The sequence below is a fragment of the Centroberyx affinis genome, unplaced genomic scaffold (genome assembly GCF_046629955.1).
Source record: "Centroberyx affinis isolate AG114_WGS23_722 - 3 ecotype Tasmania unplaced genomic scaffold, CSIRO-AGI_Caff_v1 ptg001038l_1, whole genome shotgun sequence".
In the NCBI taxonomy this organism is placed as follows: Eukaryota; Metazoa; Chordata; class Actinopteri; order Beryciformes; family Berycidae; genus Centroberyx; species Centroberyx affinis.
Genome location: NW_027279595.1, coordinates 71,350 through 89,616, shown reverse-complemented (window position 1 = coordinate 89,616; position 18,267 = coordinate 71,350). Strand labels below are relative to the sequence as shown.

At 42.7% G+C, this 18,267-nt stretch overlaps 1 protein-coding gene across 3 annotated transcripts in view; it reads right to left on the bottom strand.

Annotated features, from left to right (window-relative positions):
* Nucleotides 1-2,214: 2,214 nt before the first annotated feature.
* Nucleotides 2,215-18,267, bottom strand: part of LOC139647052 (lysine-specific demethylase 6A-like) — a 50,135-nt gene continuing 34,082 nt past the window's right edge. For all 3 annotated transcript variants that reach the window (XM_071522873.1, XM_071522874.1, XM_071522875.1), the window contains 16 exons: nucleotides 17,688-17,759; nucleotides 17,269-17,376; nucleotides 15,104-15,508; nucleotides 13,438-14,321; nucleotides 12,000-12,129; nucleotides 11,047-11,152; nucleotides 10,156-10,361; nucleotides 9,851-9,912; nucleotides 9,418-9,492; nucleotides 8,778-8,926; nucleotides 8,390-8,504; nucleotides 7,193-7,380; nucleotides 6,318-6,459; nucleotides 6,021-6,147; nucleotides 3,859-4,029; nucleotides 2,215-3,424 (listed from right to left, as the gene is read on the bottom strand). In XM_071522873.1, the coding sequence (XP_071378974.1) occupies nucleotides 3,395-3,424; nucleotides 3,859-4,029; nucleotides 6,021-6,147; nucleotides 6,318-6,459; nucleotides 7,193-7,380; nucleotides 8,390-8,504; nucleotides 8,778-8,926; nucleotides 9,418-9,492; nucleotides 9,851-9,912; nucleotides 10,156-10,361; nucleotides 11,047-11,152; nucleotides 12,000-12,129; nucleotides 13,438-14,321; nucleotides 15,104-15,508; nucleotides 17,269-17,376; nucleotides 17,688-17,759 (2,970 nt within the window). In that variant the 3' untranslated portion in view covers nucleotides 2,215-3,394. The remainder of the gene's footprint in view (nucleotides 3,425-3,858; nucleotides 4,030-6,020; nucleotides 6,148-6,317; nucleotides 6,460-7,192; nucleotides 7,381-8,389; nucleotides 8,505-8,777; nucleotides 8,927-9,417; nucleotides 9,493-9,850; nucleotides 9,913-10,155; nucleotides 10,362-11,046; nucleotides 11,153-11,999; nucleotides 12,130-13,437; nucleotides 14,322-15,103; nucleotides 15,509-17,268; nucleotides 17,377-17,687; nucleotides 17,760-18,267) is intronic.

Genomic DNA, 18,267 nt, shown 5'->3' with positions numbered 1-18,267 from the left:
CTTCAACATCTGTCTTCAGCAGCCAGAACGGACACATCCACACTGAACCAGACTCATTCCACAACAACAACAAAAAAAAACGAAGCACGATTTTAATTTCGGCTTCAAGTGATTCTCGGCTGGATGTGTTTAATTACCGGTTGCCAGGATGTGGAGAGTGATTCATAGGCGGCCATCTTGGTGTCAGTGTGGGAGCGGAGGGACTGTAGTATCAGCTCAGATGCTAAGAGGCGAAAAGGGAGATGCAGGGGGAAGACAATAGAATTGAAAACACCAATTCTACATTTCTCTTCAGCAGTTTCTTTCAATCTTTAATCTGTGTGCCGATCTTTCTCTCAATTCTGTTCTTCTCCTGCATCTTCCTTCAGGAGAAATCATGAACTCAGCCAATGTCAAAGGCATGTAACAACTGCTGGAACAAAATTCAAACCTGCTTGTCTCACTCACACAGTGAGCAAGGAGTGAACAAGGAGGAGACGATATTAGGGTTTGACCCATATTGGTTCTTGAAGGCCGATATTAATATTTTTATATTAAAGCTGCTGATAGTTGATATTTTGGGCTATTCTGCATATTAAAATTTGACACATTTCTTGCCAAAAAATCAAAAACTTAACCAGGATTCAGTGTTTTCCCCCAGAATTGTATTCTTATCTGGGAGGAAAAGCAAATAATAATATGACAAACTATAAAAAATATAAAATTATATCCTCACCTCCATCATATTGGCAGGGGCCAACATTGACTGTTCGATTTTTATTGAAAGGCCAATATATATCGCTCTAATCCTAGACAATATCATGAGTCAAAATGCAGGGTCCAACACATGCCTGTGACATCTTGTGAAATCCAGTCTGCAAAAGACATGTACAAGTGCATTTGTTTGCCGTGTCTGAACTGAATTACATGACATTACATGACAAACACAATCCTGATGGGAAGCGAACCGTCCGGCACACTGGAGCAGGCAGGATGTGAAAAATGTCAGGAATGCCTGTGACAGCTTGAAGGTCCCACATTCAAAACACACTGAAGCCCAAAGTCGGTTAAGCGTTAGGCTACATTGTTGTGGCTGGTTAATTTTTCCATCATGTCAAACCGCAGGGCATTGTGGGTAATTTTTCATACTATTATATTAGCATTTTGCCTTTGATGTTGTCTCAGTCTCACAGGAAAACAGCAGAAATTGTGATATACTGTATGTTTACATTATACTGATGTTGGGAGAAATATTTGCCTTCTAAACTCACTATAGTTGAATTCAATCTAGTACCACACAATTTTTGTCATATTCCCCACTTGTTCCTTGGCACGGCACTGTTTTCTTCCTCATTCTTTCCTCCTGATTGCACTGTTGGCAGCTGGGAGGCCATCTTGGCTCCGAGCGGAGCCGCGGAGCCATTGGGTGTCCAGCAGTTGCTCAGTAGTCAGTGTAGATCCTGTGGGGCCGGCAGCAGCTACATCTGGCTACTGGGTCTCTGCTGGCAGCCATGCTTTCCACAAGGACCACGACATACTGTATGATCAATGACGGAGACATGCAAGTCTGCTGCGACAGTTTTAATGAATCCCCATATTCAGAAGCCTGTAATTGTTTAAATGTATTCTGTAAGTCTTTTTTGGACAGATCTGCCATTCATTTCTATTGAGATTGCTGTATTTTTGCTTTTTTCACAATGGTTTCTAGGTAAGATCCTGAATCCTGCAGCCTTTTTCTCTCCGTGCCCTTTAAATTTCAAAGAAGTCTTGAATGTCTACCCACCGTTAAGCAACAGGTCTCCAGCAGAGTTAATCCTTGCATGGGTGCATTTGAGGACAGTAGGAATTTTAAGCGAGACTAAAAATGAACTGGATGTTTTGACATGTGCTGGGTAACTTCTGGACCTGGCATACAGTGTAGGATTCTGTGTGGGTGAGTCTACAGCTACATTGTCTGCTGGGTTTCAGGCTGTACTCTTACACATCGGAGTCTGCGTCAATATGTTGCAAGTAATGTTTGTTTTGTTTAAATCTTACGGTAAGTTCTCCCACCTGTGATTCTGTGTATTATGGCTGTACCGCATCAGAAATAAAAGCTGTCCACGTTCAAGAAATGATGTTAGCGAGTACTGTGGTATGTCAACATTCAACACATGGATAATTTGACAACTTTGTGTTTATTGACTCATCATAAAACATTCTTCAAACAATAAAACAATTTTAAATGTCCGTTTCTGTACAATGCTTGCTAAGCAGTTTTATTCATATATAGAAAATGTAAGAGGAGTCGTGTTAAAATGACAAAACTCCTTCAAATTTAATGGCAGGTACTCTGGAAAAAATAACAGCATTCCATCAACAAATATTTTCAAGCAATAAATATGTATTTATAAATAGTGTAAATTTACATCAAGATTAGAAACATAACGAAACAAAATCACAAATTAAACTTTATTCCATAAGTCTATGTGCAACCCATTTTCTTTGTGACTTGGCTAGTAATTTTTTTTTTCTAAAATTTTCCTTTTTTTACCTAAGAAACAAAAACAAAACTGAACGTCATAGTTTCAAAAAGAACGAGACAAAGATAAAACATAAAAGCCGTAAAAAAAAAAAAAAAAAAAAAAAAAGGAAGAAGAAGAAAAAAAAAAAAAGAAATCACCTAAACTCTTCACATTACAAATTTTTTTTTTGGAGATTTTGCTGTCCAAAGAGTCTTAAAATTACTATCTACCATAGAAAAAGACCAGTTAGGCTAGTGCTCCTTAGAGGGGGAAAAAAAAGAAGAAAAATCCTGGGGAATTCAATAAAACAAGAGGGGAAGCCAAAGGTTCATCCTGTTACCAGAATACAAAAAGAGAAGAGGGAGAGGGGGGGAGAGAGAGAGAGGGGAAGGGAGAAAGGTTGTCAAGTCAGTAGTCTTTTAAGGGTGGTGTTGCCAGTTGTGACAGTTAACAATTATCTACAAAACATTTTCATCACGCATTAATAATCCCACTCCTCCCCCCAATCCCCCCTATTCCCAACCGTTTTTGATTAAGTCCTCCATTAAAATAGGGCAGAACCATTGTCACTAGAGGGGGGGAGGAGGGAGAAGAGAGAAAGAGTCCTGTATTGGGTTAGCGTGCTCGGTGGCGCCCCCCTCTGGGAGGGCCGGGCCCGGCACTTCAAACAGGTTGCATAGACAGACACTCGGCCGCCTCGGCCTCCAGCCGTCGCTATGGAGACCAGCCATGTGGGAGGGGGCGGTGGTGAGGGTGGGGAGACGGCCTTGGCTTTCCTGAATATCAGAAATGGTCCGTGTATGTAGGTGTGGTTTTTGTTCCTTTTTTGTTTTTTCTTTCTTAATACAAGTTCCTGTAAAATGGGCTTGATGGCTCCACAGCAGAAGAAGAAAGGGGGGTGTTGTCTAATGTCAAGATGAAGATGAATGAAGAGGAGGGGCCTGGGGACGAAGACGAGACAACAGAATTAGTCTGGCAACTGAATTCACTGGCTTGGGGTCTGTAGATTTCCTATCGCTGACTTTGAGCTAGGTTTCACACCAAAAGTTTGTATTTTAAAAATGAAAATACAATGTAAATGTTAAAACATCTAATTACATAAGGCACGCATTGCAAAATGATTGGGGAAATGTAAACTAGATGTAGACAGAAGTAAATGGGATATAACTCTAAAAGACACTGGCATTCTCCTTTAAGTATGAAAAGGCAGATCAAAAGTTTCCATTTTACATTCAAGTTGAAGTCCAAATGAATCATGGAGGTGAATAATACTTGAAGTAGAATTTTTCTGAAACGCTGATTTCCCCATCCTCACATAAATGTACAGATTTTTCTTTCAGTTTGATAGAGCTGAGCACTGTGTCTGGTGACTTACTAATGTGAACTGGTCGTAGACCTGCATGAGGTCCTCCATCCTGTACTGTTCCAGCACCACAAAGTTGTCCAGCGTGGCACTGCCTTTCCTGGCACAGTCCTGGCAGTGAACTACGTACTGCTTCCTGGACAGCAGCTCACTGCGCACAAACAGCAGGTTGAACACCTCCACCTGCAACACACACACACACACACACAAACAAACAGGTAAGGGGTGGCACAAAGTGCGTGAGTGACTCCATGCATTTAATAGTTACTGCAATAGTTACAGTTACAGGTTCTGTACAGTCCCACTGCACATATGTGGCAATAACATATAGACCTAAATAATTGTCCCCCACCAAAGGGGGGGACTATGTATCTCCGTCCGTTCGTTCGTTCGTTAGTCACACTGTTAACGTTGACTTTGTGCCGCTAGGGGGCAGCATTGACAATGAATGGGGACTCAGTGGTAAAGCAATACAGTTAAAGTTATCATAGGTAACATAATAGTCTACACACGCTACACACTTGGAGACATCAGACTGGGTTGATGTGTTGAAGTGAGAGTCAATGGAGAATTTTTGGGCAAACCTCTAACCACAAGACACTGTAGTTATTGTACAGTTGTTGGACTGTTGTACTGTTATTGCATCATCACTGCACTACCACTGTGCCTCAGTGTTAACTACTTATATCATATTACCACTTACCTACTGTGCAATACCATATATCACTTATCATTTAGCATTTATATTATTCATAACACTCACGCTCCTGGTGTTGTATGTTATATTGTATATTGTATTATAAATTGTATTGTAGTGTAGATTGTGTAATGTATGGATTGTATTTATTGCGTATTGTAGTTCTTATATTTTGTACTGTACGGAGTAAAAACAAACAGAAAATTACAGTTACTACATTTCAAGATATAACTTGTTAGCCTAATTCTGAGGAGAGTAGGCAACAGAAATATATGGTCAATCTGTCCTTTCATTGTCCCATACAAAAATGCTTATACAATTTCACCCATATTTCAAGTATACTCAGCAATCACTGACTGACCCAAGGGTGGAACTACATCACTGCTGGGGGACAACATGTTTACTATTTGCTTGTTATCATTTTATGTGAATGTGATCTCAGCTCTCTGGCTCCCTGGTTGATCCACTGCCTTCATCTCCTCTATGGAGAATACATTAATGTAACTTGGCTTGCTATTTCACATACAGCAAGTTGAAAAAATAGCTTATAACATACTGTATTACATACATAAATAGAAGCACTTCATATAAAACAATCTGATTTATTATAAAATACCAGAGTATGTGTTTCTTACGATCATCAAAAGATTTAGCTACATATATAAACATCACAATATATGACAAAACTGAGGAACCCAGGAGTACGTTCTCCCATTGTGTGACATCATCGAAATCATTTGCATACCAGGAGATGATTATGGGAGTTGTGAGTCTTAGCTGTGAAAACTCACAGCTAAGATGGAAGGATTCATAGTTCAACTTGAATTTTCAGTTATACAATATTTACTTGCTTTGATTCAATATATACTGCTTAATACAGAACAGACTGTTTGTAGAAAATGATTTTTACCACACCGTGACAAAGTTTGATAGCATCCAGATATAGAGCTGTAGTGTAATGGTGAAGACCATGGCACCGCAGTGAAAAACACTGATACCATTTCAAGATTTCAAAATATGTAATCGAACATTTTGGGTCAGAAGTCAATATGATACACAGTTGTGAGGTAAAATGACAGTTAACTTGGTCATGTCACTGTAGCTGAAGATTATTCTTCACAACGATGAATATCATGGCAGAGGGTCTACACCTACCTAAAATATACGGTCATGTGCATTGGAAACCGAACAATATTTTTTTTCCTCCCATACTTTTCCGCACATTTTGTGCGAATCCCTAAGTTGTCAAGACCTGCAAATGATCAGATTTAGACCTGCACAGACACCCGGGCAAATAGATTTGGTTCCAACCAAGCATGTTTAGGGGGGAGGGTGTTATTCGGGATGTGAACAGGAACAAAACAATCGAGAAACAATAGCCTTCCAATAGAAATAAGTATGAGTTGTGTGTCGAAAAAGCTGAAATCCTGTAAAACTTCACACCCGATGATGAAATGTTGGCGGCGGGCTCACTGACCTCACAGATGGTGCAGTAGTGGGCCGGCTCGTCCCTGCTCCTCGGCCTCAGCACCGTTTCCTTGCCGGCTGACGCCAAGGCTTCCTTCACCCACTGGCACTGCTTCAGCGTCCGCAGCAAGCAGTACCTACACAGGATGGACAGACATGCAAACACACGCGTCACATGAAAGGATTTCAGCCTGTGCAAACTGCAAGCTCAAACACTTGAGCAAACATATAACACAGCCACACAAACTCGACATGCTGACAAGCTTAACAATTGTTAGAGTAAAGAGGGAAGGATTTTGTGACTCACTTGATCATCTCAAACAGCTTGTGGTCGGACACTTTGATGTTGCGCGCCATGTTCCAGGAGAGGTGCACCATGGGAACCATGGACTTAACGCTCTGGAGCTTATTCCACTCGTACCGCTCCACAGCCAGCTTGTACTGGTGGGCTGAAAGCACAGTTTAAGTTTTAAGTTTATTTGCACAGTGGTAAAACAGACACAGAGAAATACAAAGCAAGTACAGATTGCATTCAGCCCAAAGGCACATTCATGGTTTTGCAAGCTACAGCTCGCTAGATAAAGCCACTTCAAAGACATTGTAAAAGTGCAAGTATCAGCCATAATCCATGTCAGGCAGGGTTGTAAATTCTAACTTCCTTTTGCTAGTAAAAATATGTATCTCCAGTAGTATACCTCTAAATAAACAAAGGAGATTTGTCCTCAGATGTTGCTGTAAGTAGTCAAAGATAGAGTCAACGGAGTAGCTTGCGGTTACGAGAAGAGGATTGTGGGAATATTTGCAGCTAAGGTGTGAGGATTCATAGCTCAGGTTAAATATTAACAATAGAATGAATTAGACACTGCTCAATAAAAAACAATTATAAACTGTGATTGATCGCGTTTAGGTATAGAGGAGCGAAATGTCTCACCTCTGACTGACGTGAATTTGCCTCACAAACTGATAAAATGTCATAATTACACAATAATCTGTGCAGGTGAGAAAAAAACCTAATAAAAACATCTCACTTCAAAACAAAACGACAGCAAAAATTGACTATTATTTACCAACAGAATCACTGAAATGCTGTGATTCTGGGACATTTCCATATATTCCAAGAATTTTCGAGACCTGCACGAAAACCCCCAACATTACTCCTGTATCCCATAATCCCCGGTTTACCGGTGAGAGGTCCGACGTTCCAGGCGATGTTGTTGCACCAGCCGATGGCCTGCACCCAGTGGACGGTGCCGGTGTTGAGCCACACCAGGTCGCCCGGACGCTGGATGAACCGGTAGATGGGGACGTCGGCCTCGTACAGGTCCTCCAGGTTGGGCCACCACGAGCCCATCAGGAAGTTGATGTTGTTCCTGGAGGGGAGGGAGGAAGGGTTGGGATGGATATACGTATGGAAGGACACAGGGAAGAGGGGGTGTAGGATGGAAAGAAAGAGGGGAGGCGATAAAAGTAAAGAAAATAATAAAGGAATGAGGAAGTGTGGGGAGTAAAGAGAGAAAAGACGGAGAGATGTAAGGAGAGGATGGGAGAGTGGGAAGGAGGAGGGAAATGGTATGAAGGATGTGTGTGTGTGTGTAGATGTGGAGGGGGGGGCAGAGAAGAGAAATGGATGAGGATAAGAGAGAGAGAGTTCAAATGAGGTTATGTCTGGTGAGATCTGTCACTCTACTGCTTTACTTTTTTTCCCTTTCAGTCCAATTCTTCCATTTCCTTTTTCGTCAAGATTAAAGTGATCGATTTTCTTCCCCCCCTTGCTGATTGTAATTCAAGTCATCTTCTGTTCCCTTTGTTCCACTCACAAGCGCACAACTTTCAACATGCACATGTCTGACTGTTATGAGCATACGTGGCATTTCATTCCCTGTATTCATCTGAGAGTAAAAATTCTTAGCTGATGTTTTTTGGTCATTATTTCTAAAATACTAAATGACTACATTCTTTATGTTCCTTTTTTGTAATGCAAAGGTTGTAGGATCACTCATGTCTTCAATAATATTCCCCAGACAGACAGGAGAGGAAACCTGAATGCTACTTTGCTTCTCCAGTTAAAATGCTACGTGATATTTGGACACCAGGCTCTTCAAAAGCAATGAAACGCAGGCACTCCAAAGCACTTAGGAAACGGTCTAAAAAAGCTTTTAAACTATTAACTGTTCATAATAACAGGTTAAAAACATTGAGTGTAATGGTTTTAACCCTCTGTGGCAGCCAAGAGAAACAAGACTTTTTAATTTTCTGGAGTGCTGTGGATCCCTCTTGTTCATTAATATTCCATAGTGACTTTCAAGTCTCATGCCAGAAATAGGCACATTTTTAAAAGAGATTTTTTTTGGATCTCACAGTTAAGAATGAAGCTCTTACTTTTCACAGAAGTTGCTCATCACTCCCCAGTAGGGCTCCGGTACGGCGAACCATTCACAGTCTCCTGGTCCGATGTTGATGTTGACCGAACAGAAGTTATTGTGTTCCTGGTGACCTGGAGGGACAGAGGCAGCACCCGTTCACAAACTGGACTACTGTATACCAAAACTGACACATTAATGACAAGCTGGACATTTTTATTTATACTATTATAGAAATTCTGATATACATAAAAAAGTGAGAATCTTCTTGTACTGACAGAAAATGTTTGCTGGGGTGATTTCCGTTGCTTTCATGTAAATAGTGTGAATGTGTGCACACTGTGTGCCTGAATGTGTGTGTGTGTGTGTGTGTGTGTGTGTGTGTATGTGTGTGTGTGTGTACTAACCTGGTATCCTGCTCGCCGGGACCTTCATGTAGAGCTGAACGGTGTTCATACCCAGGATAGTGTGCCCCACATGGCTGAGCAGGTTGCCGGCTGATACCACCCGGGCAAAAGCGGGCAGTTTACTGAGCTCCTGGAGCTGCTGCTTCCACCTGGAGGAGAGCGGGTCAGATAAGGACACGGGTTCAGGCTCAGTGATACACAATGCTCTGTATTAGCTTGGTTTATAATGGTGCAACAATAAAACAAGTCATGAAATTTTACTCAGTTGTTTTGCTCAAGGCATGGCAGTAATCCTGCCAGTGTTAGGGGTTCGATTCCACTAGGGCCACCCATGCTAAAAATATTATTAACTTTTGGTAGTGTAAAAATTGAAAAATGTACACATCAGAAAATCAGAATATCAGAAAATGTGTATCATATGGCATATGATCTTATGATGGCACCAAAAACAAATCAATTATGATTTGTGTGATTAATTCTAGTAATTAGGATGATAGCGTTGAGCTTTAAAGTTGAAATGTTCCTAAATGCAGCTCAATGGCACCAAAAGACCTAAGATGAGATTTCAAGACCGGGGAAGTAAAAGGACTACAGGAGAGATTCAGAGTGTATTTGATTCAGTGACGAAATCCAGACTCACTTCCTTTCATCTGACACGTCGATGTTGGTTCCAAACTTGATGTGCTTTAAGGGTCCCCTTCTTTTGCGTGCCACACTGAACACACAAGTACACAGAAAATATGATTAACCACATGAAGTTAATCTGATCACCACCTTCTAATAATAAATTCACAGTGATAAAAAGATTGAACCAGATTGCACCAAGTCCAAGCCAGTTATAAACAAGGGCTGCAATAGCAATTCGATCAGGTCTTATGTCATCATAGGGTTTGTTAATGTGTCATGTAATAACCAAGTTACCTCAAACTCATTCCTCAAAATATAAATAAAATGCATCCAAATACACAAAATATGATACCACCTATCAGCCTCTGGAATCCTTTTATGGAGGAGAATGCTAGGGCAGCTAGATGTGAAGAAAAATATAAGTGTGGAAATGTGAAGGTATGTACCCCTCTGCTGACGCTGGCTCAGTGTCTGAGGGCTCCTTTAGTGCCTTCTTCTCATTCTCCTCCTGGACACAAACAGGAAAGGCATCAGTAAGTGTGTGTCTACCCACAAAAAGGGACAAACAACTCAGAAATTCTGTTCAGTCTCTACAGTATTAGGTATTCAAGCTGGAAGCAATACTTGTATCCTTAAATGTCCTTAAACCTTGTTGAAGCTCTGTAAAACTTCAATCCTGCATAAATTGTAAGTCAACCCAGTGGACACAGGTAAAGCATCTAAAATGTTGCGTTATCCATTGGTCACTGACCCGTAGGGATTCCTGGAAGGAAGCAGCCTGATACTGGGCGTATTTGGCGATGGTGGTGTGGGCCCGGGCGCTTTCGCAGCGCCACATCTTCTTGGTGCCGCTCGGGTCCCAGTTCTCGTCTGCGGGCTGAGAGAGCTGAGTCCGAACCTCCACCAGGTGCTCCGGGTTAGCCTCCACCAGCGTCTTGGTGGAGAACAGACCCAAGTCTGAGGAGAGGAGGACACCAGAGAGAGGGGTGAGTGAGAGGGAAGCTAATAAGACTTTTGAATGCAATAATGATCAAAAAGTTATGATTTAAACTGCAGTGCAACACATTATACGCACTTGTAGCCTGTTTAAGGATGTAATCATTTTACTTTTAGTACCAAGGGCAACAATAGAAATAAGTCCAACTTCACCTTCTCGACAAGGTTGCATATGCTAGTCCAGTGTTTTTTACATTTAATTGTCAAACTAAACAAAAATGGATGGAAGGCCAAATTCAGGACATTTCCAAGTATGAGTCAACCTGCCTATATACTGGAGCTACAAACTCCTGTCTGGCCTTTACCGTTTCCAAAAAGCATCTTAGAGTAGCTGAGGATACAACTCAGAGCTGTCTATTGAAGAGAAGCCAGCCAATGAAATCACAGTCACCAATAGTTGTCAAGGTTTCATGAACGCTTTGTAAACTAATGTTGCCAAGCAACATAAAATTGTAGCCTATGTTCAGAATTATGGCTAATTGTGCTTTGAAACAAAACGTAGCTCCAGGGAGAAGACACAAAAGAAACACCAGTGGCAAAACATAACTAGACCCCTCATTATTGCAACCATGTTAGATATGCATCTGTGCTGCACAGAACTGCACCCTGATCCTGTGCATCGATATATAATATAAATCTGTTTTACCCAGTTTGAGTGCTCCAGCCAGTCCTCTGATGACGGTGACGGGGTTGGAGGGGTTTGTGCAGAACTGGTGCAGTGGGGGGAAGAAGGCATCTCTCTTGTTCTCCAGCTGACAGAGAAAAGAAACAGGGAAAAATGGGTTATCACACATTTTGTGTGCAAAGTGCTGCGAGCACCTGCTCTTTCATGAATTAGACTGACCAGGTGAAAGCTACTATCCAGTATTGATTTCACCTGTGAAATCCCCTTCAACTGTAAAGGCAAGATGTAGATGAACGGGAGACAGAATAAGGAGGGCATTAAGACTCGAGAAAAACAATATGAACTGTGCAAAAGGAGTGTGTGTGTGACAAATTGTACTTGTACACTCACAGTATAGCTTAGCTGTGTCATGATTTAGCTGCTTTAAAAAAAATCTGGTTTCATTGCAAATGTTTGCAGATAGATTAGGGGATATCATAAAAAGACAGAAATGGAAAGAAAACAGTGCTCTTCAACTACAAATAGTTTAGAGTAATGTCAAAAAAACCAAAAAGGAATAAACCTAATAATCCTGATAAACACTGGAAAAAAACAATCTGATCATAACCACTCAGACACCTTGCCAAAGCGAGAATAAACCCTAAGTCTCCAGCAGACAGACAGGATTTTGCAGGTGACATAAAAAAACATGGGACTAACCTTAACCCTAAAAAACAAACACACACAAAGAATAATCAATGTAACAGACAAAAACTGATTAACTAAAAAATTAACTAATTTCTAGTGTATATTTTCCCCTCTCTCTCCTGTCGCCCTGTCACGCTGTCAAAATGCTGCCAGTTGTACCATAACCTTTAAATTTCAATCCTAGCCTATCACAGCACTATTTGACATGACCACAGATATATATTTCTAAACAAAAAAGGTCTTTAAATCAGCCCAATCTAGCTTGCAGCCCTCTGGGTAATACTTACATAGATGCTGGGCGTGGGGGGGTTGAGTTTGTCCTTAGGCAGGACGGGCGAGGGCGGAGGGGGCAGGCGGGGCGGGGGACACTTATCCAGGAGGATACTGCTGTTGGAGAGACCATTCTTCCCCAGGTTCCTGGACAGACAGAACGCAGAAAATGGCTTTAGTGGTAGAGGTGTTATTGCTGACAAGATGCTGATTATAATCACATTGGTTACTTAGGTGAAGGCTGGATACACTATTTGAACTAATCTGCTCAGTTAAACAAGCAAGGTGGGAGGCTACATTTTAACCATCAAAGATGAATTGAGAAATTGTTCATGTCCATTTGATACTTACAAGAAAAGTGCTTCCTCAATGGAGGAATCTATTCAAATTAATGTTTTGTGGTGAATAATATCTGCATGGCAACAAGACTGTCCAGTAGCCTTCGGTTTTGTTTACAGTTACATAACGGTTTGTCTCTGATTTTGTAGTTACTCTCCTATTCCACTGGGGGGAGACATCTTCAAAAACAAATCTGAGTCCAACCTCATGGCATCATCCTTCTTTCATTTGCACATTTGAATGCAGAACCCTTTAACCTTCGCCTTGATTAACCTCACCAACAGTTTTTACTTTGTTTAACATACTTTGCATGAAAATTATTGGTTTAGGCAAGAGGCACCTCACCTGAATTTCCCCACTGCACAGGTAAACCTTATGATTGAGGTAAAGACTGCTTTCAAGAAAAACTGCTTCAGGAAAAGCTCAGATTTAATATTTATTATTTTATAAACCTTATTAATAATAATAATAATAATGAATTTTATTTATATAGCACACTTTAAAATACAACAAAATCTCAAGGAATGCATCTTTTCTGCTTGGTATTGCTTACTATTGTTCACACTGGTAACTTTTTGGGATGATAACACTGGAATGGCTTGTTATAGAAAGTCTTCGGTCTTTGCCTGTTTTCAAACTTTTTTCCTGTTGGTCACCTACACTCTCTCCAACCGTGAACCAATCAAAGCAAAGCAAAACAGTGGCTCTGTATCAAATTGTTGATTGGCTGCCTGTGACTTCTGTTGAAACTTAGTTGTTAAACGTTAGTTGAAACGTTAGTTGAAACTTATTCCCATGTGGTGACACATGGGAATAAGGTGTGAGGCCACCAAAAAGAAAAAATAATGGAGACAAAAGAAGATCCACTGTATGAGTCAGCAAATTTTAAAGTAAAACAAAATCTCTATCAAAAATGCCTATTACGTATTTTGGTGAGTAAGAATGATTCTTGGCAGGTACATTTTTTAGTTTACCAGGTATTGGCAGGTATTTTGCTGTTGACGACACCCCAGTTTCCTCGCCAAGACCATCATTCCCACCATGAGGAATAAAGCGGGCCAGCAGGCCTTGAGGACATTCTGATGTGAGAAAAGCAACAAGGCAGTTCAGTCTCACCTGCAGGCCTTGAGCACATCTGTGGAGCTGGGGTAGATGGATATTGAAGATGACGATGATGAGGAGGAGGAGCTATGTCCGTGTGGGGGCGTGGCTTTGAGACTGGTGGTGACGGCGGGCGGTTCGGCCTTCAGCGGGCTCTGAGAGTCCTCAGAGATGCCTCCTTTGCCGTTACCGTTCATGGCGGGTGCGGTAGATGTGGTGGTGGTGGTGGTGGTGGGACTGTGGGCGCCCGTTTGGGTGTGTTCTGAGGATTTGGGCGAGGGCGTAGCGGTGGATATGGCAGAGATGGGCGAGGAGGCGGCCGAGCTGCCCTGGGCATGGGGGGTGGAGGGCAGGGCGGCCGGGTGGATGTTGTTGATTTTCTTGTGGGGCTCGGGCGTAGCGGACGCGGCCCCCACCAACTGTCCGTCACCCTCCTCCCGGCCGTTCCCCCCCGCCAGCAGGGCAGATAGCCTGGGATTGTCTGCGCTAAGGCTCGGCTTCTCGCCGCCCTCTCCCGCCTTGCCGGCGTCCCCAGAGTGGACGTGATTGGCTAGGCCCTCCGCCTGCGCCGCCGTGCTATTAGCCGGCGGCGGTGGCGTCTGGCCCTCGGAGCCCCCGTTGCCGGGGGCTGCGGTCGCTGCGCCGAGGGCGGTTGCGGTGTTGCTATCTTTGGTAGGGGGCGCGCCGGGTGTCGCTCCACCTGAGGTAGCGGAGTGGGGGAGGGCGGGAGGGGACGGGAGGTGGTTGTGAGCCTGCTGCCGTGGCGACGGGGCGCTAGCGGAATGTCCGACCTGATTGTTGGGGTGCGGGGGGGCGGCGGAGTTGGGCGTCTGGGGGTGAGACAGGGTCCCCTCACCATTGGAGCCCGGCGCATGGGGAGCGGACCCCTTCTGAAGCCCCTGAAGGAAGAAGACATGGAAGCAAAGAGACTGTTAGAGTAAACCAGAAAGAACAGCTAGCAGGGCTTTATTGATTCAATAGTTATGAAGACAATTGGTCATATTGGTCACCAGGTACTAGACGGACATTATTCAGCATGGAAACTTTTAGTAATTGATGTCAGAAGGTGAAGGAAATTTTGGTCTGTATCAAATTTGAACCAAACAAATTTGATACAGCTGCTGGGGCAAGATATTGTATGCCACATTTCCCCCAAGTAGAAAACGTGAAATGAAAAGTGAATGAACCAAGCCTAGGAGAAAAGGCCCTTGTATTGTATGTCAACACCAAAACATTCCAAAAATTCCATGACTAAGAGATATCCTGACACTGGTTACTTAGAGATTGTGTTGTATTGAGAAACTATCATTGAATTCTGGGAACTGTGTTTTAGGCAGTTTGATGAATTCTATGATGCAGTCAAGGAATATCAGGTAACTTTACAGATGTGTTAAATTACAGGAATCTACTGGGATGGATTTCACAGCTTGTTTCATGACATCACTTGAATTAGATGGATTTTCTCAGGTGTTTATGACATTCAACTGACACTTTTTTTTACAGCAGGGTCAAGTAGACCAGTAGGAGCAGACTGACCTATATTAGATTAATCCTTTTACAACAGAAAACATGCCAGGAGGGAGTTTACATTTTTAGGACAATGGAGATGCTCTGCCGTAGGAATGGAGAAGTCATGGCAGAGAGCGCTGAAACATGACAAAGGCAGTGAGTGATGTCTGACCTGAGAGGAGTTTAGGTGCAGGGCCCGGCACGCCGTGGCGTCCTGTGTTTGGGTGCTTGTGCAGGTGTGAGGTAGCAGTGCTGCGTCGCCGCTGCCGGCAGGCTGCAGGTAAGGCACGTCTCCGTTGGGTCCTGTGGCCGTGGGCCCTGGCTGATTATTACTACTACTATTACTACTACTGTTACTACTACTGGTACTATTGCCCACAGAGAGGGAGTCCGAGTGTCCGTGTGTCCCGTGGCCCAGGGGCCCGTTGGCCAGTGGCTGAGGCGGGCAGGGGGGCCGGTGGGGTCCCAGGTGGGGCCGGGAGGGGTGGAGGCTGGGGTGGGGAGAGGGGAGGGAGTTGGTGGTAGGGCCGTTGGGGAGAGACGGGCGCAGCTGACCTCCTGAGGCGTTCTGTCTCATCTGTGGAAGGGAAATACGACAACCGTAAAACACCACGCTATAAAGTAGTACTGTTCAGGCTGTCTCAAATACTGTTGGCAAACACTTTATTGTGTTTGTTTGAACCTGCGTGGAGAATCAGATGGGTGGGATCTACCACACCGAGACAACTCAGAGACAGTCAGGGAAACAGAAACTTAATTGACTTTCAAATACTTTCACGGGATCCTTCTAACTTTCTGGCACTCGCTTGTATTGTGATACATGGCAAACCACACCAGCCTGACATTTAAATAGGCCAAAACAAACAATGAACAGAATTTGAGCAATCTGAGCCCAGTCTACTATAACTACTTTTAGTATGGGATCATAAATCATGCTTTGTGTTTACAATTTCTGGCTGGATGAGGTTACCCATTAATTTCTTCTGACATCATGGTTTGAGCCTTGAGCTACATAGTACTGTCATGTTTATGGAATCCTGATCTCAATGTGTGCCATTACAAAGGCAGCTGTTTTTGATGGCAGCCATGTTGACATACTCAAACCCGTTTCCATAGTTATGCCTTTGTAGACTGACAGGTAGACCTTTATGCATGCATGCATACATTTGTATCTGCATCTAAATTATTCATTTTCTATACTGGTTCCGTAAATTGACTATAAATTATTCAAACTTTTGTGCGCAAGCATGCATGTACATGGGTACGTGTGTGTCAGAGTGCATCTGTGTGTGTGTGTGCATCATATACGAGGGTGTCAGTGGGTATTTGTGCATGTAAATACATGCTGCTGTGTCAGACCTAGCTCTACCAGTATGTGCAGATACTGTTTGTTTTAACCTTGTTTCGAGCACCAGATGGACAGGGTTTGTCAGAAAGGACAATATAGTGACTGCCAGCTCAATCACAAGAACGTACTTGAAAGTCAATTTAGTTTACTTTTCTGTGATTGACAACCTTGCACTATCTGATGCGGTGAGCCACACCCACTTGGTGCTCCCAGCAGGTTAAAAACATTAAGATTCATCAGCAAATATTAGACAGGAAACACACTTGACTGTCTAACGGCCACATTGGCTAGTACAGCGTTTCCCAATCCTCTCCTGGAGGACCCCTTGTCCTGCATGTTTTAGATCTCTCCCTGCTCCAACACAGCTGATTTAAATGATTAGCTTGTTATCAAGCAGTTTCAGGAGTTCATGAAGAGTTCATCACTTGAATCAACTGTGTTGGAGCAGGGAGAGATCTAAAACATGCAGGACAAGGGGTACTCTAGGAGAGGTTTGGGAAACGCTGGGCTAGTAGATACAAGCATCTCACCAATTAACTGGCCGAACTAGTTTTCAGAAAAGATAAGAATCTCAAAATGAGTATTGTTTACCTGCAAAAGTAGCTGTGAGAGTAGACATGTCACAACATCTCAGGGTTCTTACACGTTATGCTTTTCACAATCACATACTTCTTCAATGGATTTGAGGATTCCAATTCCAATATGACATATGTGTTAAATGGCTAGGCAGTTTGAGTGTCAACTAGGCCGCATCACTCTGTAGCTGGAGAATATTCCTCACAACAACAAATATTTCAACATGTGAAATAAAACTACATGAAATCTGTGGTTATATGTGTATTGGGGTTGAACAACAGGTTTATTTTCCTAGTTTTCCAGACTGTCCAAGTCCCAATGGAAATTATCAAATTGATTTTTCTGGTGGCTGGTGTCCACCCCCCAGTTCTGGGGTGTGTGTGTGTGTGTGTGTGTGTTTGTAGTTTTTTTACCTGCTGCTGGTGCTGCTGCATCATGGTGAGCTGAGCCTCCAGCTGCTCCAACATCTGAAGCTGCAGAGGCTTCAGGCTGGCCCGGTTACTCCGTAACTGTTCCAGCAGCTGAGGGCAGACAGCAACATACACATGGTTAACTTATAGTCCCAAACACAGCGCTACGGTTCCAACAGGAATGGTCTTTGTTTTCTTCAGTGACTGAATGGCTTTCCAGGAATTAGAGGCATTCTTCCTCTTACTGCATTCCAGGGGAACAATGTTACCCAAGACTTAACATTGATATTGATATGAGAATGGGAAAAAAGAGCACAACAAGAGCACAACAGTCCACATAAGGTAGAAAACTGACTTTGACCTCAGCTGGGATGAAAAACTGACATGCTTAATACATCAGAATATAATATGGTGTTACCCACCTGTAGTTTCTGTGGGGAGAGGTACCAGTTGGGAACTGGCTGCTGTGCTGAATTACTGGCCCATGAATCACCCTGGGAAAACACATTAAGAAGATTAGAATATTACATGACATACGACCTCAGAGACAGGACAGGAACTGAGAATTAATGCTAAAAAAGACTTTGCAGATATTACAATTTAGGAGATTTTACTTGAAGTATATTGACAGCAGAGACATAACTAACATCACAGGCAAACAAAAATTAAAATGGGAGGTTTAGTCTTGGTTCACCGATGAGCTAAAAATATTTGGTTTGGATGGAAAGCTAGGAGTGGGGAGCTAACGTGTATTCCTGTAGAGTATATGAAAAAAAAAAATCATAGGTATTCAGTGTTTCCCCCAGAATTTTATTGGCATGGGGAAAGACTTCTGAAACAGCATTTAAACTATCATGTGACACTAAAACTTTCCATTTCACCTATTCAATAGTAGGGGGAATTCTGAGATACAGTAGGTCTTTAAATGAAGACCATAACATTCCATGTGAGTGTTTGTATGTAGCATAAAACCATCATATTGGCAGTGGACGACATGACTGG